This window comes from Zootoca vivipara, chromosome 8 (genome assembly GCF_963506605.1).
Source record: "Zootoca vivipara chromosome 8, rZooViv1.1, whole genome shotgun sequence".
NCBI classification, from domain to species: Eukaryota; Metazoa; Chordata; class Lepidosauria; order Squamata; family Lacertidae; genus Zootoca; species Zootoca vivipara.
This window is the reverse complement of record NC_083283.1, coordinates 56,499,957-56,527,787: the sequence shown is the minus strand read 5'-3', so window position 1 is coordinate 56,527,787 and position 27,831 is coordinate 56,499,957. Positions and strand designations below refer to the sequence as shown.

Genomic DNA, 27,831 nt, shown 5'->3' with positions numbered 1-27,831 from the left:
CACAAATACATCCACACACAAGGCTCTCAATGAGGGCTTTGTGCAGGAGCAGCACCCAGATGTTTGGGATTAATCCAGAATCAGAATCTCGGTGCCAAGCATGCAATGAGGATCCATCGATTATTATGAGTTTAAAGAACTAAATGCCAGTGATCTCCACAGTTCTTGGACAGGCTGGCATGGCAAGTATTCTCCCCAGTGAAATCTAAGGTTGTAATATTGAAACCACTTTCCTGCAAAAGGTTGGCCTCTCACCATCCCACTCCAAACCCCAAAGTGTTTGCAAAAAGGGGTTGAAGAATTAGCATCTCGGGAACGTTTCCTTGTGAATGCTAATACAGGAGGCTCCTGGAGACGCCATTCAGAGTTTGCATGAAACTCAAACACCATTGTGAAACTAACCAGCCATACACACAGTGGGTGACTCTAAGTAATTCCTTGTCTCACAATTTCAAATCCCCAACTATAACATGGAAATAAAAATGATCTCACCCGGTTATTGTGGATACAAAATGTAAAATTATAATCACACCAATTCTTACACCCAAATAAGAACTTCCTTTTAGGATAGAGGGGCCTTGTTGACATAGAGGCAGGTGTGGTCTTCCATATGATCATAGATATGTGAAAAAAACAGGAATTTTCCAATCACCCTTTTGTTTTAGGATTCCTCCCCCCCCTTTATTACAGAGGTAATATAATAGTTTTGCCAAATAAACCATGCAACAGGGTGGATCTTGGAATCTGTATTATTTGCTGGAACCTAACCCAGACTTTGAAACAGAGCAGATGTATCATAGGGTGGGAATCCCAGTTCAATTGTGACCAATTATTGCTGGGGAGGTGGGGGTTTTTTGGAGGGTGTGTTTGCTTAAAATAACAATTTCAATTGTGTGCTCCCATGATTGTATTGACATCTGCGTTCTGTTGTCCAGGATTATTTCATATATAATACATATAATGAAAAGTATTTATGGGTTAAAGGAAGCTTGGTCAGGGCATTTGATTGGTAAAATAACTTAAACCACAATTTTACAGTAGCTTCCAGCTGTCCTGGAGCACGAGTTAATGAGATCACATGGAAACAGACTTAAAACCAGGAAACTTTTTTTTTTTTTACACAAAAACAAAACAGTGGAAAAATGCTGGATTTTACTTTCATTAACACACTAGGGAATGCTGTGTTCATTTTAACTGCAGGTGATAAAACGTTTATTTCCTTTTTAGAAAACAAATCTCTGTAAGCTACTGTACGATAAAGATTATGGTGGTCTAATCGCCACTTGATTCCCCCCCCCCCCCGGATGTTAAACACACACGTGCAGGGCCCTAACCTACCCGCATTTTTTTCTCAGCTAATGCAAACTTTTGGGGAAATAGCATGAGATACCAACTATTCTGAAGCTATATATGAATACTAGGAGAAACATTTTAGAAGAGATTCCTTTATTGCAAGGGGTTGGACTAGATGGCCCTTGCAGTTCCTTCCAAGCCTACAATTCTATGATTCTAAGTCATGTAAAATAAGGAGGAAATGAACAGGAAAGAAGGAACTCTGATGAGCTAGAAGGGTGGATACAGAAAGCATCATGGGCCACATAAAATGAGATCAGGGGTTGCATGAAGCTCCTGCAAACTGCCAACCTGTGCCCTTAGGAATAGGGCATTAAATATATAAACAGGCCATTAAAAACTAGGCCATGCCAGTCAAAATCCATGCAGTAGTGTGCAAAGTTAGGGCGTGTCATTTTAAACTTTTTTCCACTGTGTTTTTTTTTAAAAAATGTTATCCTGTAACATCTATTTTGTTATATTACTCTTATACAAATTTATACTGTTTTCAAGGTTGGAAAAACAAAAGAGATACAACAATAACCCAGAAGCAGCAGTATAGCAATTCCAGATGCTGCCATGTTATTGGTCAATGTGAAATTAACCAGGGAGCACCACAAAAGAAAACTGAAGCACAATGTTGTAGGCCTGATTCTAACAGGCACCACGAGGAATCTTGCCTTTGACTCTTTAGATGAAATAGCAAAAAAGGGTGGGGGAGGAAGTGGGGAGTTAGCAGGGACAGGGACAGGGCATTAGGAAAAGTAATATGTATATCTTTTTACCCCCCCCCCCAAAAAAAAACCCAGAAACTTGTACCTCATGTAGGATGATGGGGACAATGGCTTAGATTTGGCCCATGGATAGGGATGTTGTGGCACTGAAAGGTACTGATCACAGAAGCTTCCTTTCCTGATGTGCTGAAACCCCGGAAACTCTTCTGGCGACAAGTCGGCTGTTGGCGATATGGTCCCATGATCTTCCCCGCTCGGTTCGGTCTTGAGCGCCATGGACTGGGTGTGATCGATTGCCGTTCTCCTGGACTTGGTAGGAATCCCATCGTTCATGTCTATTGTGCTGTCAGTGGTGAGGGCATTGATGGCTGCGACGATGGCCGAACTGGTGTACTGGTTAGTGTTTCCTAGCCACGTCTCATCGGTCACGCTGACTCTTGGAGAAGTCTGGGGAGAGGGTGTTGGAGAGGGGTGTGGCGAGTAGGACGTCTGCCTGCCATTCAGGCTGTATTTTCTTTTGTTGCAGGGAGAAGATGGCCGGGAGTTGCGAGTGCCGAGCCAGTTTTCCTCGGTGATGCTCGTTCTGGGAGACGCAGATGGGGAGTGTCGGGGCGAATTAAGTAACGTGCAGGTCACCATGCTCCGTTGATACGCTTCCTCGGCGTCGGTGGTCTTGGGCGACACACACGGCGATTGCCAAGGAGATGTCTGAGGCGAAGTATAGGGATAAGAGTAATTGGATTCATAAGACGATGCTTCTGAATTGCAACTTCTGGAAGACAGGCTGCTTGCTGGACTCAGGCACGATGGGTCTCGATAGGCCTCTATGTTCGGCAGGTTCAACGTCGCAGTCGTAGGAGATCTCTTTGCGTTTGGGACGGGCTCCTCGATTTCTGGATCGTGGAAGAACTGGTTGTTGTTATGATGCAGCCCCAAGTAAGAGGTTATTTCGATTCTAGGGCTTTCTAGCGCTGGCACGCCATTAGGTCTGACGTTGGGAGACAGATAATATCCAGCGGTGCCACTTTCAGCATGCCCTCCATATCCCGAAGGATGATTAGTTGATGGGACAATCGAAATGACTGGATTGGATGTCTGAAGGCCATGACATGGAGCTGACAATGAAGGATGTGCCACGCTTAGAGGCAAGCTGGAATTTATATTTGAAGATGCATAGTTATAATGTTCTGTAAAAACAAAACAAAAGATAAAAAACAAAAAAGAATGGCATGAGATGTTGTACACGCAAACGAAATTCATTAGCAAACTAAATCCCAAATGTGATCCAGTGGATAGGATGAGAGCTTCATCAGGGTTCAGACACCACTTTAGCTATTTCTATTCAGCAGGCTTTTGCTCTGAAGTGGGAATTACATTGATAAACTAGAGCAGGGTTTTCCAGCAGGGCCAGTGATCAGAGATGATGGGAACTGTAGTCCAAAAACAGCTGGGAACCCGAGTTTGGGAAACCCTGACCTAGAGGAAGGGGACCAGGGGCTCTTCAGATGTTGTTGGACTCCAACTCCCATCAGCCCCAGCCAGCCTTTCCAATGGTTAGGGATGGTGGGTGTTGTAGTCCCGCAACATCTGGAGGGTCACAGGTTCCCCACCCCTGCTTTCTAGAAATGATTCCACAGAATCGGAGCATTTGATTGCACACTGAAGGCATCTTTGGATGCTACCAAGAAACAAAATGCAAGCTTTCTCTCTCTCTCTCTCTCTCTCTCTCTCTCTCTCTGTGTGTGTGTGTGTGTGTGTGTGTATTTCTGGTGCAACCGACATTGCCGTGACTCACAAAGCTCCCCAGCAGAAAGAAGCAAGGGTTTGATGCATATCTTGAACTCCCACATCTAATTCACAGAGGAGTTTGAGCTGCTGCTCTGAACGTTACAATGGATCACACAGAGAGAATGGCAGTCGCTCGTTTATCTTTTCTCAGTGCTTCCAATACAGATTCAAAGCTGTCCTAAAACTTCATCGCCATTATGTGGAATGCATGGAGCCTTAGCAGCCAATCTTTTTTTGGAAAGAGTGGTGTAAAATATGAAGCAGTGACTCTGAGGTGCCCAAATAGGTGCCTCTGTCTGTGTTCTGGTGTGGCTTTGCTTCTAATCTACTGAGCTTGAGAGCAGAGAACAGGGCAGCACAGGAGAGGAAGGTCTGACTCTATGACATACCTGAGCCCCATGGGTCCCTGTGCTTCTGTCCAGACATGCCTGCTACCTGTGTGAATTGGGGCGCCTGTAGATTGGCCACACATGTTATTTGCATAATGTGCATTATGCTTTATGCAATGTTCCCTACAATGACTTTCTTTCAGTGTAGCTTCTGTCAGAGAACGGTGCATTTGAAAACGCTGTGTTTCCATGCTTAATAACGTTGCTATGAGGAAATGAAGATTCCAGCCTTCCTAATAACTTCTCTCAATATTATTTCCAGGCTCAGCATCGGCACGCATAGGTCCCAGAACTCTGTTAGAGCCCACAAATGTCATTTAACCCTAGTCAACCTTTTTTTAAAAAAAACTTCTTTTTTTAACAGCACTGGGCAGTTGAGTCTCAAACCCACCATTTTAATTTCCTCCAAAGACCCTTACATAGTCCTGCACCCGGGCATTGTGGGAAATTTGAATGGTGGCTTTCTGCTGCTAAGCAACACCGCAGCTGCCTGCTGTTGCCAGGTAAGCCTGCCAAAGTTCACCCACAGAGAAGGGGAGCCACCCGAAGGACCTTTACAGAGAGCTCCCCTCAAACTTGCACCCTGTTCCTGATGATCTCTTCCTAAATTGCACTTCAAAGCAAAGTTTGTGAGGGGCAAAGGTCTTTGCGGGAGTTTTTAACACTGACTCCAACAAGCAAAAAGTGAATGAACAAAATGCCTGAAGATAAATAAAAAAGATACACAAAACTAAGATGGAGATAAATGTTGTGTGGAAAACCATTTTTAAAATCTTATTTCCAACTACAACTCATACAGATTGAAATGTATATGCAATTTGTCTCAGACTGTTGGTATTCATCACAAATGTTTTGAGATAAAGTGAGGGAGAGCGTATTTATGCACAGTAAACACATGAAACTTTACTAGACACACAGACGCATGTTGCGCAAAAGAAAAGAGAACTTCCTCTTCCACACAAACAAGCACAGCTGATCAGCCAGAGCACAAGCAACTGCCCCCCCCCACTCCGCTCTTCTTACTTCGAAAACTCAACTTGGAGCAAAACAGCTCCATTCACTCTCCAACATCAGATCAGTACAAGTTAGTCCTTTTCTCAAAGCCAACACCAAAAACAAACCCAATTATGCTTGCGTGTGTGTGTGTGTGTGTGTGTGTGTGTGTGTGTGTGTGTGTGCTGTTAACCATGAAGAAGCAGCTGCAGTTTACAAAAGCACATAGAAATGGAGGTTGTTTGAAAATATTTAGAAAATTGTCTTTCATCTGGGCTTCCTGCAGCCACCAAATTTCACCAGACAGGCCCTGCTAGCAACTCAGTCGGAGTGGAACTACATTATACACTTAACCCGGTTCAAGTTGCGAGTTTCCTTGCAGCTTTTCCACATCCCTGGCTGCTGGTGGTGGTGGTGAAGAAATTAACACTATGACATGGGCAAGCATCCATAAACATTACAGGATGAAGCAGGGATGACTCGACATGGAGCAGCCCTGTGCCATAGACCCACCCTTTGATCACGTGCAATTTTCTACTCTACTTTTTGAGAGGTGTATTAATCTGTTGAAGAGCTCCTTGACATCACTATGAGCAGCAGCAGAGTCCTTTGAGGCTAATGGATTTCCCCTGGCCACTCCTTAGCTGGCTACTTTTTTGACCCTCGCATGTTTGCATTACTGACATTCTGCTGAAGTAACATTTTCTACCTATTCCTCTGCAACCATGAGGACTAAAAATGTATGTGTGCGTGTGTGTGTTTATTATTTAACTTGACTCAGTGGTACAAGAGTCCCCTTGCACTCATAGGAACTAGCAGCTCTGACCCCACTACAAAATAAAACCATGCGTTTACCATTCAGGTTATTCTGTGTTTCTGTATTGAAGCTACCTGCAGTTTTAACATGTCTTTTTCAGCTTCAGGTGCTTTTAAAGAATCCTGTACTCCTGATTGATTGAAACAAACAAGTCAAGGCTTCTTCACTTCCTTCACATACAATGTTTGTTTCCTTCCTTCCCAGGAGACAAATGCCCCAAGCGCTGAGTCTTCCCTACTTACAAACCCGAGATCCGGAAAAGCTGTTAATGATCATGGCTGTATTCCCAACACAACTCAATCCTCTCTAGCATTGCATGCACAGCAGAGACTCTGAGCTCCTGGCGGCTTCTCTTGTTCTCTCCCCCACTTTTTTGTTTCTTACTAATATACTCATCTCCCTCATCTCCCTAGTATTCAGATTTGATAAATGATTCAAAGTGAGACATTGACACAGGACACAAAACACCCAGCTGCTCCATAAGCAGAGTCAGAGAGATATATGTTAGGCTGATTTACATCAGGTCGCGCATCATTAATATATTCAACACCCATACAAATCCTTTCACCAGATGCCTTAGGAAACCTGGATATTGACCAAAAGATGTTCATTGACATCTTTTGAGGGGTGGAGCAGCACAAATAAAACGGGGCTGCATTGCTCTCATCCTGCAATTCAATAGCAGTTCAGATCAATGGTGTTTGCATTATATTCGTACAAAAATATACACTGTCTCAGGGGTTGGGGAACCTCACACCCAGGGGCCAAATGTGGCCCTCCAAGCCTATCCATCCTGCCCTCCAGACTCTCCCCACACAGCTCTGCACCTTCCTCATTAGTTTTTGCCTGGCTGGAATGTGTGTGGATCTGTAGAGAAACTACTGCATAAAGGAAAAATATACATTCGCTGCTCTGGCCCACTTCTGGTCTGCGCCCCCTGGAAGGTTGCGCAGAAAGGAATGCGGCCCTCTGCCTCGAAAATGTTCCTCACCCCTTGCACTGTGTGTAAAAGTACTTGGGGCTGCATAAAAGGGCAGCTACTGAACTGAACACAATCCACTGGAAATGCTGTAAGACAGCCATTTCGAGGATAAAACAGGTTCTTAACACTGGGTGGTAGTGGTCTAGGGGAAGACATGACCCTGTTCGTACACTTTTATATCCTGCTAGATCAGATCAGGTGAAAACCTTACTTGCCCTTCCCTGGCCACATCCCCATCCCCATGGGATCCCATTGCTATCCAAGATATTGTTCGTTGGCTTGCCTGCCCTTCACCATAAGGTCCCAGGGCAGGCAACATATGTACCCAAAACACAACATACAAATTAGTTGGAAACAGGTTTATTTCTTTTAGCGCAGGATCTCCCATAGCATTTAATCTTCCAGAGTGAGGGGGATTCTCGTGCTGAAATAACAACAAGATTTATTGGTGTGGCTGTTCAGATCTGCCTGTACTAAGAAGAGCTGAGGAGGTGGAAGTGGTGCTTGAACTTAAAGGCCACACCCGGCCTCCTTCAGGAACAATACTGAGAGGGGAAGAGGAAGACCCTCAAAACAGTCTCCAGGTAAGGCATGCACTTCTCCTGTGCCATTTTTTGTTCTGTGTTCCCTAACTAGATCCTCAGACAATGTATGCATCTGTGCCTGTCCTCATCATACCCACAGGAGACACAGGAAGGACTGGTACTTCCTGTGGAACTTAGTCATATAAATATCTTGCTCTGTGCCTCTGGGCTGATTTACACCGGTGAATATCTCTAGCCAGCAGTGTATGTGGGTATGCAACTGCCTGAGGAAATGTTTAGTATGAACTGGTCTGTGCATGTTCAGAGCTGGGAGCAGGGCTGGATTTGGTGTGATGAGGCCCTAAGCTACTGAAGGTAATGGCGCCCTTTATATGTCCAGTTGTCCTTTGTCAACAACAAATTGTCGCTGTTTTTTGTATTGAATGTATGCTATATGGCAGGCATCCCCAAACTTCGGCCCTCCAGATGTTTTGGACTACAATTCCCATCATCCCCAACCACTGGTCCTGTTAGCTAGGGATCATGGGAGTTGTAGGCCAAAACAAATGGAGGGCCGCAGTTTGGGGATGCCTGCTATATGATAATTTATGGACCTAAAGCCATTTGCACATAACAAATAGGAGCCTACACAACACAAAACATTGTTGCTGTATGGTTTTATTTTATTTGTTTTTATCTTATATTTTGGAAAGGTACATCCAGTGGTTTTTTCCTTTATTTTTGTGGGGGGCCTCCAAGAGAGTGGAGCCCTAAGCTATAGCTTGTTTAGCTTATACAGTACATAAATCTGGCACTGGCTGGGAGTCATCTCAGGGATTGCAGCTAGACTTTTTCCAGGTGCCACAGATATGACACACTTCCAAGGAAAGTGATAGTATTGGGTCATGTTGCACACTGATATAAAGTTGTTCACAACTGGATTGTAGCCTAGCATGGATCAAACCAACAGCATCACCATCCTGTCTGTGAGAGAAGACTGACTCATATATAGCAGAAAATGTAAGTGTTGCAGGCCAGATCTGAAAAAATGGAAGAATGCTCACAATTCACAAGATCAGTGTTTCTCAACCGGTGTTCCGCGGCACAGTAGTGTGCCGCGAGACACCGGCTTGTGTGCCGCGACGTGCGGCGAGGAAAAGGGCGCTTTGCATTGCTGACGGACTTCCAGTGAGGCAAGATGGTGCGCGACACGGCAGCGCGAAGCTCCTGAGAGCGACCAGCGTGCCCGTGCCGCCAGCCTAGCCTCCGGACCGCCGGAACCGCCGCTGCCGGTACGCGGGCACCAAGTGAGCCTGGCGGATCGACCGGGGAGCCACTGGAGGCCCCCCCCCCGCAACCCCACCAGAGCGACACCGAAAGCGCCCGGCTGGAGGATCGGCGGACCCCTGGGCTCCGCGGCAGCCGCGTGGGCGTCGGAATCGCCCGGCGGATCAAGCAGGGAGCCGCTAAAGCCCCCCCAGTGAGCCCGCCTGCAGCCGGGAAGAGCTCCGAAGCCCGGGACCTCCCACCACGCGACGGCCCTGCCTCGTCGCCGCAGCCGTCGCCACCCCAGCTGCCCCAGGAGAAGAGGAAAAGGAGGGAGCCCCCCAGGTGAGGGGAAAAGGGAAAGATAGGGAGGAGAGGGCCCCTCGCCACCCCCCAACCCAGGTGAGAGCACCTGGTGGGTCCGCCTGGCTACTGTGCAGCAGTTCTTCAGTGGCATGCTTTACGTCTCCCCTCCAAACTAAACTAAATATAGGGTGGCACAGAGTTGGTGTGCCGCGGGTTTTTTTTTTCATAGAACAAGTGTGCCGTGGCCCAAAAAAGGTTGAGAAACACTGCACAAGATGCTCCAAGAGTAACTCATTAGGGAATGTTTAAGATCTCAAGCAAACCTGCATAAGGGAAAAATATGGATAGGAATAGCTATCCAAATAGGACAAGCACCTACCCTCCAATGTATGAGGTACAGGGGTCCTGTTCAAACATAGAATTTCTCTGGTTTCTTGGACTGGAAAGATGTGAGGTGCCTAAATTGTGCCACCACACATTTAAGGGCTCTACTATATATATTTGTCAGTCTCCTCTCAAGAGATGGTGGGGACACCAATGGTTTGACCCATACTAAGCTCCATTCAAAGTTCTGTTTTGATCAGGGTCCTGCCCTGTTTAGCACCTGTTTCCCCAGGTAGGTGCCTCCACCATCTGAAATAGGACAAGTGGCAACCAGAGACAGCCATTTTCAGTGATGGCTCCTCGACTTTCAGAGGTCTTTCCTGGCAGCCACTTTTACTATCATTCAAGGAACAATCTTATACACAAGAAACTGGCATAGATAGAGCAAGCTGATGAAATTAAGCCGGCATAAAGTTGCACCAGATCCAAACTCTGTTCATCAGCAGAATTACTCCTGGCTGAGCCAGCCTAAGCCTAGCAGGGGGGGAACAAGCCTTTAAAATAGTGTTTGAGTTGCACCATCCCTTTTATGGGCTGAACTTATGGTGAGCTGCCAGGTCATGTTACCCAACTGAAAGGGCTTAAGATTCACCCTAAGTCCCCCCCACTCTCTGGTTCCACCACACCCCTTTTTAAGGGCTTATGCCAGTTTAAAATCCACCAGTCCCAACTCAGCTGGCTGGGTGCAGGTTGAGTTAGGCTGGGGGAGATGCACCACCACATCTCTGGCTGAGCCAAGAATGAAGGAGTTAAGCTGATGTACTCAGGACATGCCAGGAACCTCCCAGCTTAGCCGGAGATCCACTGGATCCTAAACCAGGGGTGAAAGAAGGCCAACAGACACTACGTACGATGCATGCATGATGCCGCTGCGTAGGACGCATGTGCAGCGTCGCTATGTACAGCGCATGTGTATGATACCGTGCATGTGTTGTACGTAGCGGTTGCAGCTGTAGCGGCGACGGAGGGATCCCACTGCCATCCATACGGTGCTTGAGTGGCGCCAGCAGCAACCCGCTATGTACAGCACATGTGCGGCGTCGCTACATACAGCGCATGCATGTGACCCCGTGCATGTGTTGTACATAGCATTTTGCCGCCGGAGCTGCTTGAACGCCGTACAGACAGTGGCAGGATCCTCTGCTTGCGGCTGCAGCCGCAAACGGAGGATCCTCCACATGTGGCTGCGGCAGTGCGATGGCTGCTCACGCTGCCACGACCGGGGGCGGCGGGGCGAGCACTCCGCGGGGTGCCTTCTTGTCACCCTCCCAAAATGGCACCCGGGGCGCCCCACCCCCCGCCTCACCCCGTGACACCACTGTCCTAAACCACTCGTCCTGGTGGATAATGCTATAGGATTGCACTCTTATTCTATTTTCATATGATTAACATGATTTGGTGATGATAGTACTTTTGGGGGAGTTTTGGCGTGTGGGGGCATGTGATAGTTATCTGAATTGTAAAAGGCAGTTCTCAGACCACCTCATAACTCATTAGTACTTTTTTCCTGGGGAAATACATGCTTATGCTGTAACTGGCTGAACTGTAAGGCGTCACACTGCCAGTGGAACCCAGATACTTACTCCTATGTATCCACAGAATTCCACAGAAAAGTGATGGCTAATTTCTCAGGATGGGGGATGGGGAGGCTGCTGCTGCTTACATTCAAGCTGTTTGCGAGGACTGAATCCTCACGCAGTCATCACCAGTCCCTCCTCCTTCAAGCAGCATATGGCAAACAACCCCCCCACCCCCACAGAACTTCTCGAGCTGAGCAATCAGGAAAGAGGCTGGCCCCAGAGGCTTCCTGCAACTGCTGGGCTTGAGTAGTATTGCTGGGAACCTTTCATCAAGGACTGTCTTCAAGGGCCCTTCTGTTCCCAGACTGATGCAAGGACCAACTCAAGTTTCCCCAAGCTGAGATCTTTAATAAAAAAATTCCTTCAGTAGCACCTTAAAGACCAACTAAGTTTATATTTTGGTATGAGCTTTCGTGTGCATGCACACTTCTTCAGATACACTAGAAACAGAAGTGTCAGACCCTATATATATACAGAGGGTGGTGGGGGTGGGTGGGAATGGGAGATGGGCTGATGGGAGTGGTAAACCTGTAGATGGGTGTTAATGGCTGCTGATGGCTGCAATTAGTCCTGGGCTGAGGTGCTAAAGAAAGCTTGATCATGCATAATGAGATAAGAATCCGATATCTCTATTCATCCCAGGTGCTTCCATGGTTTTAAGCTTGGTAATGATTTCCAATTCAGCAATTTCCCTTTCCAGTCTGTTCCTGAGACAGACTGTTTCTTTCCAGTTTCTTTCCTGTTTCTTTCCAGTCTGTTTCTTTCCAGTCTGTTCCTGAGATCTTTAAGATCCTCCCATGTCTTCTAGCCAAAGGTTCCTATTGAGCATGCTCAGAGTACACAAATGACTATGCAGAGAAGTATATATATTTGGTTTTGACTATAAGAAGGTGGCATACAAATAATTGACAAGGACTATGATGGTGATTTGTTTAATTGCTATGCCCAGCTCCACCCTGTGTGACACTAGGGTTTGATGTGGGCACCATTGCCATTCTAAGAGAACATTCTAAGAGTTCATGGTGAGTTCTAGCACCTCTTTTTCTAGGAAAATAGCACTGGTGTAACCAAAGTGTAAAATCTGCTCTACAGCCCATCCCAAAGCACAGGCTGCCCTAGCTCAGGGCCTTACGTGGCATTTCCCTCCCACTCCCCTTACTCTTTCTTCAGCCTCTTTGACCCTCCAGCCTGTCAAGCCCTTTGACTCTCCAGCACAGAAGGCAGCTCGCTGCCACGTGCCTTGATCACTTTTATCCCACTGACCTCACAGCAGCCACACAGGTGGCAAATGCTTCTGAATCCCAGTTGCTGGAAACCACAGAAGGGGAGCACGCTCTTTTTCTCACCAGCAACTATTTGGGAACAGGACGTTGGCCTAGATGGGCCATTGGCCAGATTCAGCAGGCTCTCCTAGATGCTCCATCCAAGAGAGGGCCTTTCCGCAAAAAGACACTTGCTTTGCCTTTACTCCTTCTAGCCACACACATCTGCAAAGGCTTCTCAACACGCATCAGTGAAACCTGAATTCTACTTTTCACTTTTCCATTCTTACTTCTTCTTTTTAAGGTTACACGGGTGAGAAAAGGAGGTCACATTACCCTGAGACAGCACCACCACCACCACCTATTTCGCAACAGGCAACCTCCTAGAACCTTAGAGTTGGAAGGGACCCCAAGGGTCATCAAGTCCAACCCCCTGCGATGCCGGAATCTCAACTAATCCAAGTTTGCATGCTCTGCTTAAAAACTTCCAAGGGAAGGAGTCAAGAGTGCCCACCACCTCCCATTTCCAGCGGGGAAACTCTGCTCGCTTGATCCGAGCTGACCCGTCCCGTCCCTTAGGGGAAAGGAGAGAGACGCTTCCATCGCAGCCACGGGAGGCGCCTCCAGATGGCTCCCTCCCTCGGCTCCGCCTCTGGTGAAGACCGTTCTTCCTCCGTCCCAGAAGAACCGCTATATTTAACGCGCTGCAAATAAACTAACCTCTCCTCTCCCCCCCCCCTTAGATCCCAGGAGCCCGGACGCCGTTGCCTCGCCACCCACCTTTGCTGCCGGCGCCCTCATCGCTCTGGTTAAACTCGAAGAGGAAATCGAAATCGAACTCGGGCTCTTCCTCCTCCAGGCTGGTCATGGCTTGGGGGGGAGACGCAGCAGCGGCAGCAGCAGCAACCTCTTCTTTCTCCGACGGCGCGGGGGGAAAGTTGCCGCAGCCCCGGACACCTGTTGCCGCGCCAGCGAGCGAGGAGCCTCCGCCGCCGCCTCTGGACAGGCCTGGGGGTCGCGCTGACCTCCGCGCCGGGCAAAGCTACCCGGGAACTGCCTGCTTGCTTGCTGGCTGGCTGCAGGTCCCGGGGCGGCGCGGCCCCTCCTGGGCGGCTGTAACGCGAGCCTGGGGCGCGCGTTCGCTTATCGCCCGATCTCTGCTTGTCTGCGGGATCCTCCCCCTGCCTTTGTTGATCTACACCCGGAAACATCAACAAGCCACTTGCTCTGCCCGCCTCGCGCTCTCGCTCGCTGGCTGGTTCCTCTTTTTTTAAAATAAACCCTCTCTGCTCGGGTTACAGGCCCGGGGAGGGGGGTGCAGCCAGGAGAGGGACGCTGGCCTCTCGTCTCCTCTGCCGCGGCCACCTGTCCGAGTTAGGCTCCTGGGTGGGGAGGGGGAGGGGGGTCTACCTCCTTCTCCCTTTCAAGTTGGCTGCAGTTTTATTTGCTTCCATTTCTCTCTGCACCACCACCACCCTTTCATGTACAGGTGCCTTGGTGAGTCTTTCTCTTCCACAACCCCAATGGTCTTGGTGATGTGGTCTGAAAGTTGCCTTACATCTTAGCAATCGGGCATTTTCCCGCAGATGCATATCCAAAGGCATAACTCCTTTGCGGAGGCGTCGAAATTTTATGAAATGACTATTCCCTTCCAAAAAGAAGAGTACATTCTTTGATCTGGACCCTGTGATCATCATCTTAAGCCCTTCTTCGATGCCTCATCCATGAGACGTCTGGAGGGCGACAACTTGAAAATCGGCCTTTTCTGTGGTGTGGAATGCTCTCTCCAGGGAGGCTCAATTGGCACCTTAGTTACATATTTTTCCTCTATGACCAAACCTTTGGCTAATTAACAATCCATGGCTTTTTAAATGTGATTATCATCATCATCATCATCATCATACCCCACCCATCTGGCTGGGTTTCCCCAGCCACTCTGTGTGGCTTACAGCACATAAAAATGGTAAAACATTAGTCTTTTAAAATTTCACAATACAGGGTTGCCTTCAGATGTCTTCTAAAAGTTGTTTTCAGTATTTCTATGACATCTGATGGGAGGGCAAGGGCGTACCCACCACGGGGCAAGTTAGGGCAGCTGCCCTACTCTAGAAGCAGGGCTGGTGGGCAGAGGCGGAGCACAGCCCGGCGGAGCGCGAGTTCGCCATTCCCGCCGCGCCGCGCCGCACCCTCCCTCCAGCTCCCCGGCGCACCCTCAGGCAAGGCCAAGCGTGGCGGGGAACCAGGGAGCGCGGCGCGGTGGGCGGGAACGCCGAACTCGCGCTGGGCTGGGCTCCGCCTCCGCCCACCAGCCCTGCTTCTAGGGAGGGGCACAGCCCGGCGGAGCGCGAGTTCGCCGTTCCCGCCCGCCGCGCTGCGCCCTCCCTCCAGCTCCCCGGCGCGCCCTCAGGCAAGGCCAAGCGCGGCGGGGAACCAGAGAGCGCGGTGCAGCGGGCGGGAACGCTGAACTCGCGCTCCGCTGGGCTGGGCTCCGCCTCCGCCCACCAGCCCTGCTTCTATGGAGGGGCACAGCCCAGCGGAGCGCGAGTTCGCTGTTCCCACCCACTTTGTGGCCCCTCCCCTTCCGTGCCTTGGCCCCTCCCCTTGCCCCCCCCCTAGTTTTGATCCTGGGTACGCCCATGTGGGAGGGTGTTCCACAGGGCAGGAGCCACTACCAAGAAGGCCCTCTGCCTGGTTCCCTGCAACCTTACTTCTTGCAGTTTCTTTCTGTTTTATTAAATTTATTAAATGGCCTCGGCCCAGTATACCTGAAGGAGTGTCTCCACCCCCATCATTCTGCCCGGACACTGAGGTCCAGCTCTGAGGGCCTTCTGGCGGTTCCCTCACTGTGAGAAGCAAAGCTACAGGGAACCAGGCAGAGGACCTTGTCGGTAGTGGCACCCGCCCTGTGGAACGCCGTCCCATCAGATGTCAAAGAGATAAATAACTACCTGACATTTAGAAGACTCTGAAGGCAGCCTGTTCAGGGAAGTTTTTAATGTGTGACATTTTAATGTATTTTAAAACTGTTGGAAGCCGCCCAGAGTGGCTGGGGCAACCCAGCCAGATGGGCAGAGTACAATTATTATTATTATTATTATTATTATTATTATTATTATTATTATTATTATGTGTGTGTGTGTGTGTTCTTGTTTGTCTTCTCATCTTGTATTTTTATGTATTTTAATGTTGTGAACTGCCCTGTGATCTTCGGGTGAATGGTGGTATAAAAATTAAACCAATAAATACTACTATTGGGTCATTAACATGTTGTACAATATACCCACAATAAAACACCAGTCTAGAGGGGCCCTACAACAGTGGACATTTTTACTGCTTGATCATTCCTGGGCTTCTGGAGAAAGGGCAAGATATGCACTGAAAAAAAACAAATAATAAAATACCCAGAGGATATTAGCCCACAACAGCCAATCGTGGAGGAGATACTGAAGCCCTTCTCCCTGCCCTCTTTTCTATAGACCCTGTGTTTTGTTCTTCACGTTCATCAAAGGGCAAACATGATGGCAACCTAAAGTAGATCCATGAAGCTTTGGCCCATCTCAGAGACAGCAGGTGAGAGAGTACAAATAACCCAAGCCCGAAAAGCCCACACCTACAACCCAGATCACAACTTGTTCAAAAGAGAGCGGAAGTTCTTGCGGAACAAAACATGCAGGAATGGTGTGAACCAAACCCACACACCAAGTTATTCCAAAGAAAAGAGGGTTATCAATCATAGCCCCAAGAAGCCAGCCAACAACCTGAGGCATGTTGGTGCCAAAAGTTGCCAACTCTTGAAACTCACGTCTGGTATTTGGTGCCCAGAGCCAGGGCAGGTGGTGGGGGTGGCAGCGCTGGAGCTAGGAGCAGCATGCAGCCCTCTTAGGCAAGCCAGGGGGTGGAATAAAAGCTGTTTTAGATAACCAGGTACAATTAAAATAACAAATGAGGAGTGGGGGGGGGAATCCCCCTCGGTTTTATGGCAACGGGGGTGAAAGTAAAACAAAACAAAAAAACCAGCCATATCTTTTCTTTTTTCTTTTCTTTTTTCTCTTTTCTTTTCTTTTGTCCTCATTGCTTAGCAATGCACTTGCTGCCTAGGGGGGGGAAATCCAAATGGCTCCCTCAAGGTTTGGAGGTAAAAGTAAATTGGCCAGGAGTCGGGACACATCTTACAGGGGACACCCTGCCGCAGCCATGTGTTAACATTTTGTTTCTAGCAATGGTAGTCCTGGGGGGCAGGGGGCAATGAAGCTGTCGGGCATTTACTTCACACCATAAAGGCAAACCCACAGGTACTTTGTTAGGGGCACCATTTCACATTGCACGTCTTTGTGAAGGTGGCAGTGCTTGTCAACTGAATGGGCTGCACACCGATCCATTCAACCTACAGCCTACAGTCTCAGCCAGGCCATAGGAATTGGCTCGGAGTGTTGCTTCCGCTGTAGCCAGAAACAGTGGACACACTCGTGCCTCCAAAAGCATGCAAGAATCAGACGTACTTGTGTGTGTGTGTGTGTGTGTGTGTGTGTGTGTGTGTGTGAACATTCTGCCAATTTCCCTAACGCTAGTCACGAGAATGCCTGTGTCTGTTGCAAAGTTAAACAAGGGTGCAACCCTTTCAACAGTGCTGGCCTAAAATGTTTTGCCCATGGAAGCACCAAAAAGTGCCTCCTTCCAGCACGCTACAGCCCGACGTTTCAAGAAGCCTCATTCAGACATCTGTTCCTGCCTTCTCATCATATATCCCTCTGGATTTCACCACCTGAAACAGCCTGCATGGGACAGACAGCCTTGTCTTCCAGCATTACATCTCATCTGGGTTTCTTTAGAAGTTACGTATGTACAACGCACATGTTAGAACTAAATTGTGGGAGGGGAACAAGGTTGTGTTTTGAAAGACGGTTTACATCTGGGAGACAACTGGTCCATATTAAATGCTCCTAAGAGACACATTTGTGAGTCCAACCTGTGTCTGAAGGCAACTGCAGGTGTCTCAAAACTTTCAAAAATGTGATAAGAATATATGAATGTCAGAAGAACCAGCTGGTCCATCTAGTCCCGCATCCTGTTCTCACAGTCATCAGCCAGATGCCTGCGGGAAACCTGAAAGTAGGACAAGAGCACTCTCTCCTACTGGGTTTCCCAGGAACTGGTATTCAGAAGCATACTGAACTATGGAGGCAGGACACAGACTCCATCATGACTAGTCGCCATTGATAGACTCACCCTCCATGAGATGCACGTTACAACTCCAAGAGAAAACTTGTGAACTTTAAATCTGCTTCAGGAATTTTGGATGGACTAATGTCTGCTTTTGGGGAGCATGGTGTATTGTCATTTTCTGAGGATGCCTACCTGCCACTTAGATATGGGTATAGAGAGAATCCAAGAATTCTGGCATATCTACCTGCAGCCTATAAGCAGGCACCTGGGCTTTTGTCCTGTGTTCCTCTCATGTGATGAATTTTTATCATGGTGATCTCTTGCGGAAGCATTCTTGGGAATTAAAATTTAAATGCAAATGAAATACGTAAGGGCTGTTCCTTAACACCAATTGTTGTTGTTGTTGCTGTTGGCACCTGCAAACGCATTTTTCTCTCTTCCTCAACCACTGTTATTTACTCTGAACTATATTTTGCTAGGTCACCAGACCTGGATGATTAAGTGCTCAAAGATACATTTTGCTTTCTTTCGGTGTGGACACATTGGCTTCCAGGTCAATCGCATGACCCGTTTTTATGCACTGAAGTCAGCCCAAGCTGGCCTTTGCAGTAATTTTGTCATGCTTAACCAGCTGCACAAATGCCATCCATCATCAAGCACCCACAAATGTGAGGGAAAACAACTTTTCTATGAACAGTAAATCCGAGTGGTACTGTTGAACCAAGGAATTCCATCTGGAGCAAGCAGGACAGGATTGCATTTTTGATAACTTACTTTGAACAGCTTTCCTTGGAGAATAACATTTCTGTTCGAAAATTGGGAAGCAGCTGATAAAATAATGATTTGCGCCCACGGATTTTTCCTTCTCTTCAATCTGAGATGTTTACGAGGCAAGTTCAACATAACAAATTTACTAGAAAATAAATAAACTATGGCTGACTCGACTTCCTGTTTAGAAAAAGTGCTGTGAATGGGTCCTTAGAAGGGTTTGTAGTTCCAAGGAAGTAGGGTTGTTCCAGTTGATGATTTCTGAATGTTACTTACCCCCCCCCCAAAAAAAATGCACACACTTTTTGGTGGAAAGACTTGCATCTCTCACATTGCTTTTCTTCACCTCTTCTGCCTAACCTCCTACAAAGAAAAAAAAGCAATAGCAAACTAACTAGGCTTAATGTCATAAACAACACATCCTTTTGGAAGGCAAAAGGAATGGGGGGGTTCAGCTAAAAAAGTCTGATACAGTCACCAGGGGACCTGGCAAGTGATAAGGTTTGTATTTCATTCCACTGGCAGACAACAGTCTAATCGACAAAGGTTTCCAGTTTCCCAGAGCACACTGATTAGGATGCACTTGTATCTTCTTGGCTGACTGACACATGATGAAGCCTTGAGGATGAATGGCAGCTGCTTGTCTGAGTGGGCTGGCAATTGTGAGAATAGCTGATCCAGAGCTTGCAAGCACCCCACTTTTGATTCCAACCAACAAGACCCTCTGGGAAAGGAAGGGGAATTGCCTGCAGATACGTTGCGTTCATATGCTATGAAATAACAGCAAGTTGTGTTGCAACCAAGGTCAGCTGAACCTGGGTTTCAAATCTTCACCTGCTGGGTCTTATTTTAAGCTCACCCAGTACATTTTTTTTTAGTCCTTACATTGTGTAACGGTGTATTTGGGGTGGGGTTGGGTTTTGGGGGGGGGTTGCACTGCCTGACCTTGCAGTAGTCAAGTTTTAGGAATGGGCTGCTAGGTTGCGATCCACAAGGCGGTTCAACTCAAGTCTTTGGCTTCCATTACACTAGTGCAGCTTAGATCTGAGAGCTTGAGTTCAAGGGATTTGTGGATCAGGCTAAACATACATTTCCCTTCAAGCTGTTTCTGGCACCCCATTTGCTAAGGATCACCAATCTTCTGGGAGGGGAGAGTGAATAGCATTAGCAGTCATCATTATTACCACATATTACTACCACCCAGTGGTGCCAATTGTTACATAAATCACACGAGAAAAAAGAATTTTAATAACAACAGACATCCATACAATGTACTAATTAAAATGTATGTTCCCAAACACTGGGACTTCACATTATAAAATGTGCTGTCATTAATTAAAGCCCAGAATAATGCCCAGAACAATAAACAAAAGACTAGGGCAGACATGAAGATCATATGTTCCAACCAATATTCCTATTGCTCACCAGACCTGTACCCCTTCCAGTCTATAATTTTAGCTCCTAGCACCCACAGACAGTACTCACACTCACTCTGAAATAATTCTGGAATAATCCAGTACAGGGATTCCCAAACGTAAGTCTCCAGCTGCTGCTGGACTACAATGCCAATCATCTCTAGATAGCAGGACCAGTGGTCAGGGTTGATGGGAATTGTAGTCTAAAAACAGCTTGAGACCCAGGTTTGGTAAACCCTGATCCAGTAATTTAGTGGGAGTGCCGCACAGTAAGTGTCTTTAGGACCACAGCCCAAAGTAGTTGCTTCCCCCACCCCTTTAACAAGAAGCTGTTATTTGCATTGCTTGGCTTGTAATTAAATCTTTAAAAATGAGGTTTTTTATAAACAAGGCTTTAATTGCCTGCTTGAAAAATACAGTGTTTCCCTTTAGCCAAGATAGTTTTAAAGTCTGCAACATGCAAATGACCTCACCGTCCCAGAAGCCAGCACTACGGAGCTCCCAGATCTTCAAGGCTATATTTCAAAGGAATAGTTTTTAAAAGCAGTTATGGAAATGGTATTCCTCTATAGACTCTGGGAATCCCATTTTCCAGGATGATGGCTGAAAAGTCCATCAAAGAGTGCCAGGAAAAAAAACATTTTTTTCCATAAGATCCAGTATGCTTCTCCCTTCTCCCTACTTTCCATAACAAAGTACTATATTGCCTTACACATTTTCTATTACGGTTTACACTGCTCTGGCAAACATCTGCTCCTGGTCCGTCCGTTCCCCCTGGCAGTTTGCAGAATCTGATACTGAACTGGTGGCAGTCACTGCTGGCTCCTTTACACTGTTGCTTCAAACATTCTTAGCAAATAAGTTACCCAGGCATCTTGACAAGGAACTAGCTAGGCACTCTGATGTTGGGCAAGGGTGTGTTTGTGAGTGAGTGAGACCTGGCTTTGAATGAAAGAGGTTGTTGTTGTTGATTTAAGAGGCACATCTGCACCGCCGATTGGCAAGACAAACTACGTTGTGAAATGTACCAGCTTTCCCTGCCTTTCGATTTCTTCTTGGATCCCAGCTGTTTGTTAAAAGTTTGCTAGGCTGAATCACCAGGGCATTTTTTTTAAAGGACTTGGCATCAGTTTTTAAACTACCATCCGGAAGATCAGAATCATCATGGCAATTTTTTAATAGGAATTTGAGGGGGCAGGAGAGGAACCGAAATAAATGAAGGGTGGGAGAATAAGCGCCTTTGTCTCACAGTTTCTCCCCTTTTCTCATTCTGTTTTTAGTCAATTTGATTTCTAGTCTTCGTTTTAAATATTTAAAAGTGAAGGAACGCAACAGCACCACTACTGGCACAGGAACTCCCATTCCATTTAACTGAAGAAGCCTCACCCCCAAATACTGCACCCATATCTGAAAGTTAAGGTCAAAATACAGTAAGAATTTATGTTCACAGTGTATGTGTGCGCACATGCGTGTGCGTTTCCATTGAACAAGATTCATCTATGGAAACAAGTGAGTACAGAAACAGACAATGAAATATTGGAAGCAATTTTCGGAAAACTGTTGTGCAATGCAGCTCTTAGAACCCAAAGATGCCTACGAACACTAAATGAATATCAGGAACAAAGCGGTAATAATGGCCGTCTACCCAGGGAACTTGAGAAACTGTCTTATACTGAGTCATTGGTTGCTGCAGCTTGTATCGTCAACCCTGACCCTCCAAGTTTTCAGCCAGAGGCCTTTCCCAGCCTTCCTGGTGTTATGAACAGGCAGGACAATAGGCAGGAGGCTTCCCAGTGGTGGGACCCACCGGCTGCTACAATCCTCTTGAGCACCTTACCCCCAAAAGGGGATATTAGTCACTAGGCAATAATGATTCAACACATCTGGGTCCAAGGAAGTATTTTTAAGGAGGGGATGCGCCACAGACTCCTTCAAGGCAAGTGGTACTTCCCCTTTCTCCAGTGAAGCATTCCCTGCACCCGCCAGATTTTGCAAACCATCATGGAGTCTTTTAAAGAAAAATCAAAATCAAAAATAATTTATAAGAGAGAAACGGCTGCCTCAGTGGGTTAAGCAAGTCTTGGGACAATTTTGCCTTAATGCCCTCCACAATTCACGCACCTGCAAAGCAGGCATAACTATGAGGTTGCTGCAATTTCATTCTGCACTCATCTCTACCTGCATAGGAGACATACCAGTACGGTATGTCCAAAGTTGAGACGTAGGTTAATGAGAAAGGGGGAAAGCTTTTGCTTCTTTTGAAAGTTGGTGATAATATTTAGCATCTCTCAAACAGAAGTGTGACATGCATAGGTGACTTAGCAACATATGCTTGCCGGATCATATTTGGTTCAGGCTGTTTGCAGGATGAATCGAAGAGATCTGCTGAGCACTAAAAACACTGAGCCAACAACAACCAAGTGAGCATGCAAATATACCCACGCAAGCTAGAGAGTCTCATTGTGAGGAAACAAATGAAACTGTTGCAGCATTAAAATGCAGAGAAGGTTTTGGACACTGTAGCCAACGACTTCATCAAGAACCAAAGTGATTTTAAAAGTCCTCTTAGGTTCATTATTAGATTAGAGTTTTGTCGTGTTAAAAAGAGACAAAGGGCTAGTAGAGAGCAATGTGTTGCTGGAATTGGCGCACAGAGTAAAGCAATCTGGGGAACTCTAGAAAAAAAAAAAAACGGGAAGCTGCAGCCCAGTGTTGTTTGCTGCTAGTAGTGCATCCCAGTCCCCTGTAGCATCATTTTACAAAGTTTGTGCAGCAAATATTGCTTGAAATACTTCAGTGGGTCTTGAAATACCTAAGGTCAATGGATCAAACTTATTGCATACCCAAGAACTAGGGGGTCACATAGTTGTGCTTCCAGCAAGGAGCTTTTGCTTTTAACAGCTACATCACAGGCAGGAATTATGTGCTCAACATGTGATGAAAATAGACTCGTTTGTATAATATTTGAATGTTTGTCTTTCTATCTTCTGTTCAGCCATTTTGACTGCACTAGAAGCTATTGTCTTTCTTCTTTCCTGGCAGCCTTTAAACCTCTGTTAGCCAACATGCAAATATATGTGCCAGTTGTCATGTTTTCCTTGATTTAATGGCTTCATATGCGTACAAGCCTGAGGGAGAAGCCTGCACAACTAATTATTGGCCAAGCTGAGCACCAGCAAACTATCAGACCATCCCCAAGCTTTGCAGTTCTAGGCAGACAGTGACAATTGGGAAGGTTTATTGAGCTCATTTTAATGGTTCAAAACTGTACAGGCCTTCCAAAGGAGAATGCAGACAATCATATACCAAACAGTGATGTACAACAGAGGGTATGCAGCTATAAAGGGAGCTACTCAGCCATCTCAAGCAAACATCTGTAACTTAGATCTTCCGTGAAAATCACGATGAATGTCAGTTAACATGATTGTGTTTTCAGCCTTCCTCAGCCTGGTAGCCTTTAGGTCTTGTTGGACTCCAACTTCCATCAGCCCCAGTCATCAATGCCCAATGGTCAGGGTTGATGGGAGCTGGAGTCCAAAACATCTGGAAGGTACCATGTTGTAGAAGGCTGGTGTAAATGAGCCCACAGACTTAAGTCTTGGCATCATTTTTTTAGGAACACTACACATATCAAAGCAAAGGTTATTTCAAGCCAGAAGCCTTATTTGAAAAAAGAAAGCTTGAAATATTACAAAGATATTCAGAGCTGTGCTAAGTCTCATGCAAGAAGCTGTGAAGTTCATTTCACTTGCCTAAACAGATAGAGGGCTTCACTCCTATATTCACAGGAGCAGGTCCCATTGAAGTAGAGGTGGCATTATAAAAAATAAGTTACAGCTCAAAGGAAGATCTCATTTTTTAAAAGGAACAGTGATAGCTCTTTCTATACAATATAGTACTGTGCAGAATCATTAGCTATCTATGTCAGTGTTTCCCAACCAGTGTGCCTCCAGATGTTTTGGGTCTACAACTCCCATCATCCCTAGCTAGCAAGACCAGTGGTCAGGAATGATGGGAGTTGTAGTCCCAAAACATCTGGAGGCACACTGGTTGGGAAACACTGATCTATGTAATACATAGGAGCCAACTCCTGGAGGCTGAGGGCCCTTTGCCTCCGGGCCCACCAAAGTTAATGGTCATTGCCTTTCAAATAGTGTGCAAGTGTGCTGTGTCTTGTAATTGATTATGTGGAGCAGGAGTTACCTGCCCTCCCGGCCAATATTTTGTTCAAGTTGGCACCCCCATGCAATATATGACCATATGATATAATACTCCAATAACTTTAAATACATAGTTTACATATTAGTATATCAAGTGATAATTGGTTTTTTTGAATGTTCATGGTATGAAAGAATTGTCTTGATCTATTATTTAAGGCAATTTAGAGGTGACATTTGCTTCTTCCTGCCTTTTAAAATAGTTGGCTACTGCACAGTAAAAGGTAAAGGGACCCCTGACCATTAGGTCCAGTTGCGAACGACTCTGGTTGCAGCGCTCATCTCACTTTATTGGCCAAGGGAGCCGGCGTACAGCTTCCAGGTCATGTGGCCAGCATGACTATGCTGCTTCTGGCGAACCAGAGCAGCACACGGAAATGCTGTTTACCTTCCCGCCAGAGTGGTACCTATTTATCTACTTGCACTTGACGTGCTTTCAAACTGCTAGGTTGGCAGATGCTGGGACCGAGCTATGGGAGCCCACCCTGTCACAGGGATTTGAACCACCAACCTTCCGATCAACAAGCCCTAGGATCTGTGGTTTAGACCACAGCACCACCCTATTGCAATAGTACACTTAAGGGGGCAATCCTATGAGATGAGCAGCTTCAGATGCAGTGGATCTCTGGTTCAGACAGCCAGGCTCAGATGATATTCCCTGGCTCTGCAGAATATATGACTCAATTAACTTGTTCATGCCAGCTCAGTCCAGGCTCAGCCAGCTGAGCTGAGGCCAGTATAAGTCCCCAAAGAGGGGCTGGGGTAGTGGTGGGAGTGAGATTTAGGAGGGAACCTAAGACTGTTCAGCTCAGTCACATGACCTGCCAACCCAGGAGCAACTCAGCTGCTGAATGAGGTTGGAGCTGGTGTAACTTTACGCCGGTTGAACTTACACTGTCTTGCTTCGTGTCCGTTTCTTGTGCATTGGATTGCTCCTTTAATTGTCATTCAACAGACTATTTGGAAACTGAAGCACTTTAAACTAATTTCCCCCTAATCCTAATCATGAAATGAGCCTCATTGGACCTTGATCCTAAACGTATTCTCTCAGATGTAAGTCCCAGTGAGATCAGTTGGGATGACTTTTGAGTAAGCATGCTCTGACTTGCAGCTTTCCATTGAGCTGATTTCCCTTCGGAGCATCAGGAATCACTTGCAAGTAAGAGTACAATCGTAGACACCCCTGTGCAAAAGTGCATTCCACATTAATTTGAAGTAAGTCCTATGATGGTCACTAAGGTAGCAAATGTTCAGGTCTAGGATGTAGCTCCTTACCTGTTGCCTTTAACAGAGATGTTATAAAAAGTGGAGTGCAAGTGAAGGGTGCAATCTTTTGCATACTTATTGCCCTATTGACCACGACCATGAATTCTGAGTGAATATGCATAGGGTTGTGTTTAAATCCAATTGCTCTAGTAGTTTAACTGGTTTGTAGGTGGGGTTACTGAAAATCGCTGCCATTTGGCATCAGGTAAGGCGCCTTCACTGTTTTCAGTGCTTGGAAAAAAATGTTTCTGTTTGGACAACCCTACCCATACATGTGGAAAGTTTACATGTGTATTGATCTGTTTTATCACTTACTGCTGAATTTAATTATTTTGATGTTTTAAATGGTGGTTTAAACTGGTTTTGTCGTTTTATTCTTTTACTGCTTTGAGCAAGCAATATAAAAATTATATGAAATAAATAGAACACTGTTACGTTCTTCTGGGAAGTGTTGCAGTTCAGTGGTCGACCACATGCTTTCCGTGCAGAAAGTCTCATGTTCAATATACCTGGCATCTCCAGGTAGGGCTGGCAAAAAGCCTTTCCTGACAACCTGAGAGAGTCTTTGCCAGTCCATGTAGTAGGTAGACAGTGCTAAGCTAGATGGACCAAACATTCTGAATTGCTATAAGGCAACTTCCCACGAAACCAGTTGTTTTGGAATCTTAAGGAAGCCCATGGAACTACTCTAGAACAGTGAGTTACCTTTGCTTTTCTGCAATGCAGTTTATCCAAAGGCCATTTTATTAAAGTTTCTTGAATCTCCACAACAAGACAACAACGAGGGGAGAAAGATGGAGGTAGCCGAACCAAGGAAACAAACAGACCATTTTTGAAAGAAGTTCGGGAAGGGGAGGAGACTAGCGTCTTTTCTTAAGGTTTGAAAGTATTCCTAGACTTTAGAAATCGAGAACGGTAAAACGGTTTTAATTAGAGCAGGGTGTGTGCTCTGTCAGACCTCGGCTTCCTCCTACCCCAGCCGGCGCTATTAAATGCTAGCATTTAGTGGTTAGAAGTAATTTGAAGGGCTGGATTGGTTCTGCACACTGTTAACTCTGTAAAACATCGGCGCGCACAATGCACAGAGGCAGCCGCATACTCTGAGAACTCCACTGTGTCCTGGGATTCCTTTGGTTTCAGAAGGAGGCTGCTCCACCCCTCCGATCCCTTTCCACCGGCTCCCATAACATAAGCATTGCTCTGTTGCACATCCCGCGTAAGCAAGGCGCCTGCCCACACGCATCAGCCGGCAGATAGTCAGCCAGCCCACCCCAAGGGACTCCGGCGATGCCCCTTAGAATAAAAATTAAAAGAGTGGGGGGGCAGCCTCTCCCTCTCCGCCTTGAGCTCAAGGATCTCGCAGCGCCCAAGGCCAAGTTCAGAGAGGGAGAGGAGACACCTATTGGCAAGAAGTCGCAGCAGGCAAAACGAAAAAGGAGGAGGAGAAAAAACAACAACTGAAGGCTGCTTTGGGGAAACACCAGGGGGACACCGCTTCCCTCCTCCCAAGCGCAGCCGCCAGCCAGGCCCTCCTGCCGGTACACACAGAGAGAGACACGCGCACGCGCGCGCACACAGCCCGGCGCCTGCCCGGGTTTCCCTTGGCGCGGCTCTCCACAGAAGCAACAGCAGCAAAAATGTCAGAAAAGGCAAAAAAGAATCTGCATGGGGAGGAGAGAAAGCGGCTCGGGGAGAGCGAGCCACGAGCGGTACTTTACCTTCTTCTGCCGATTTCATGCTGCTGCGATGGGACGGACGCGCACCGAAAGTTTCCCTTTCACCACTGGGCTGGATCTCGAGGCGCCAAGAGGATTTCGTTCAGAGGATCGCCGCTTGGCATCCGCTCAGCACAAAAAGAGAGAAAGTGAGGTGGAGGCAGAGGGAAGAAGGTAGATCCTCTCGCGCGCGCGTGTCTTCACGCCCACGTAGCACAGCGCGCGTCTCCAAAGGTATTAAATGGAGACTCCAAGCTGGTGTTTCCCTCTTGCCACGGAATTTGGAAAGTCAAAGGCGCGCACTGGGCGGGGGGAGGAGTTGTTGTTTTTTTAACAGAATAAAGCTGGATCCTAAGCAGATGACATTGAAATTAGCGTCGAGTGGGACGTGGGGAGAGAAGGGAAGGGAAGGAGGGGTGGTAAGGGCAGGCGCAAGGGATCCTGCCCCAAAGAGGAGCGAGAGAGAGCGCTTAGGAAGTTACTCACACGCGCTCTCCCTCCCTTCTCCTGGTGTCTTATTCAGGGCCGGGGTTTATTTTGATCAGGAAAGTTTGCAGAGTCTCTAAGTCTCTCTCTGACGCACGGCTGCTCGGTGACTGCTGCCTTTTTAAAGCTGGAAAACACCCCCCTCCCTCCTTCCCCCTCCCAGCCCCTCTCTCCGCCCAGAGCCCCGTGATGTCACGGGTCCTGAGAGCTCCTCTCAGCTGCCTGGCGAAGGAGTCAACCAGCCAGGCCAGCAGAGAAGAGCGCTGCAAGCTGGAAGAAAAGTCCTAGAGGAGGACCCCACTCTCGCTCCGCTCCACCTCCACCGGATTCTGCTGAGCAGGCAGATCTTCACCACCGTCGAGGCTGCGACCCACAGCACCCACCTAACCGATTCTATCTATCCCCGAAGTTGGGTGCGCGGGGGACCTGGTGTCTAAGAAATGT

At 47.1% G+C, this 27,831-nt stretch overlaps 1 protein-coding gene across 4 annotated transcripts in view; it reads right to left on the bottom strand.

Annotated features, from left to right (window-relative positions):
- NFATC1 (nuclear factor of activated T cells 1) overlaps positions 1–27,489 on the bottom strand; it is a 140,887-nt gene extending 113,398 nt beyond the window's left edge. For 2 of the 4 annotated variants that reach the window (XM_035126467.2, XM_035126466.2), the window contains exons 1-2: positions 13,138–13,530; positions 2,152–3,253 (exon numbers count right to left, since the gene is read on the bottom strand). In XM_035126467.2, the coding sequence (XP_034982358.1) occupies positions 2,152–3,253; positions 13,138–13,225 (1,190 nt within the window). In that variant the 5' untranslated portion in view covers positions 13,226–13,530. Of the gene's footprint in view, positions 1–2,151; positions 3,254–13,137; positions 13,531–26,904 lie in introns of those variants that run through there. The other 2 variants (XM_035126468.2, XM_035126469.2) reach the window with 2 other exon arrangements.
- Between the last annotated feature and the right edge of the window lie 342 nt (positions 27,490–27,831).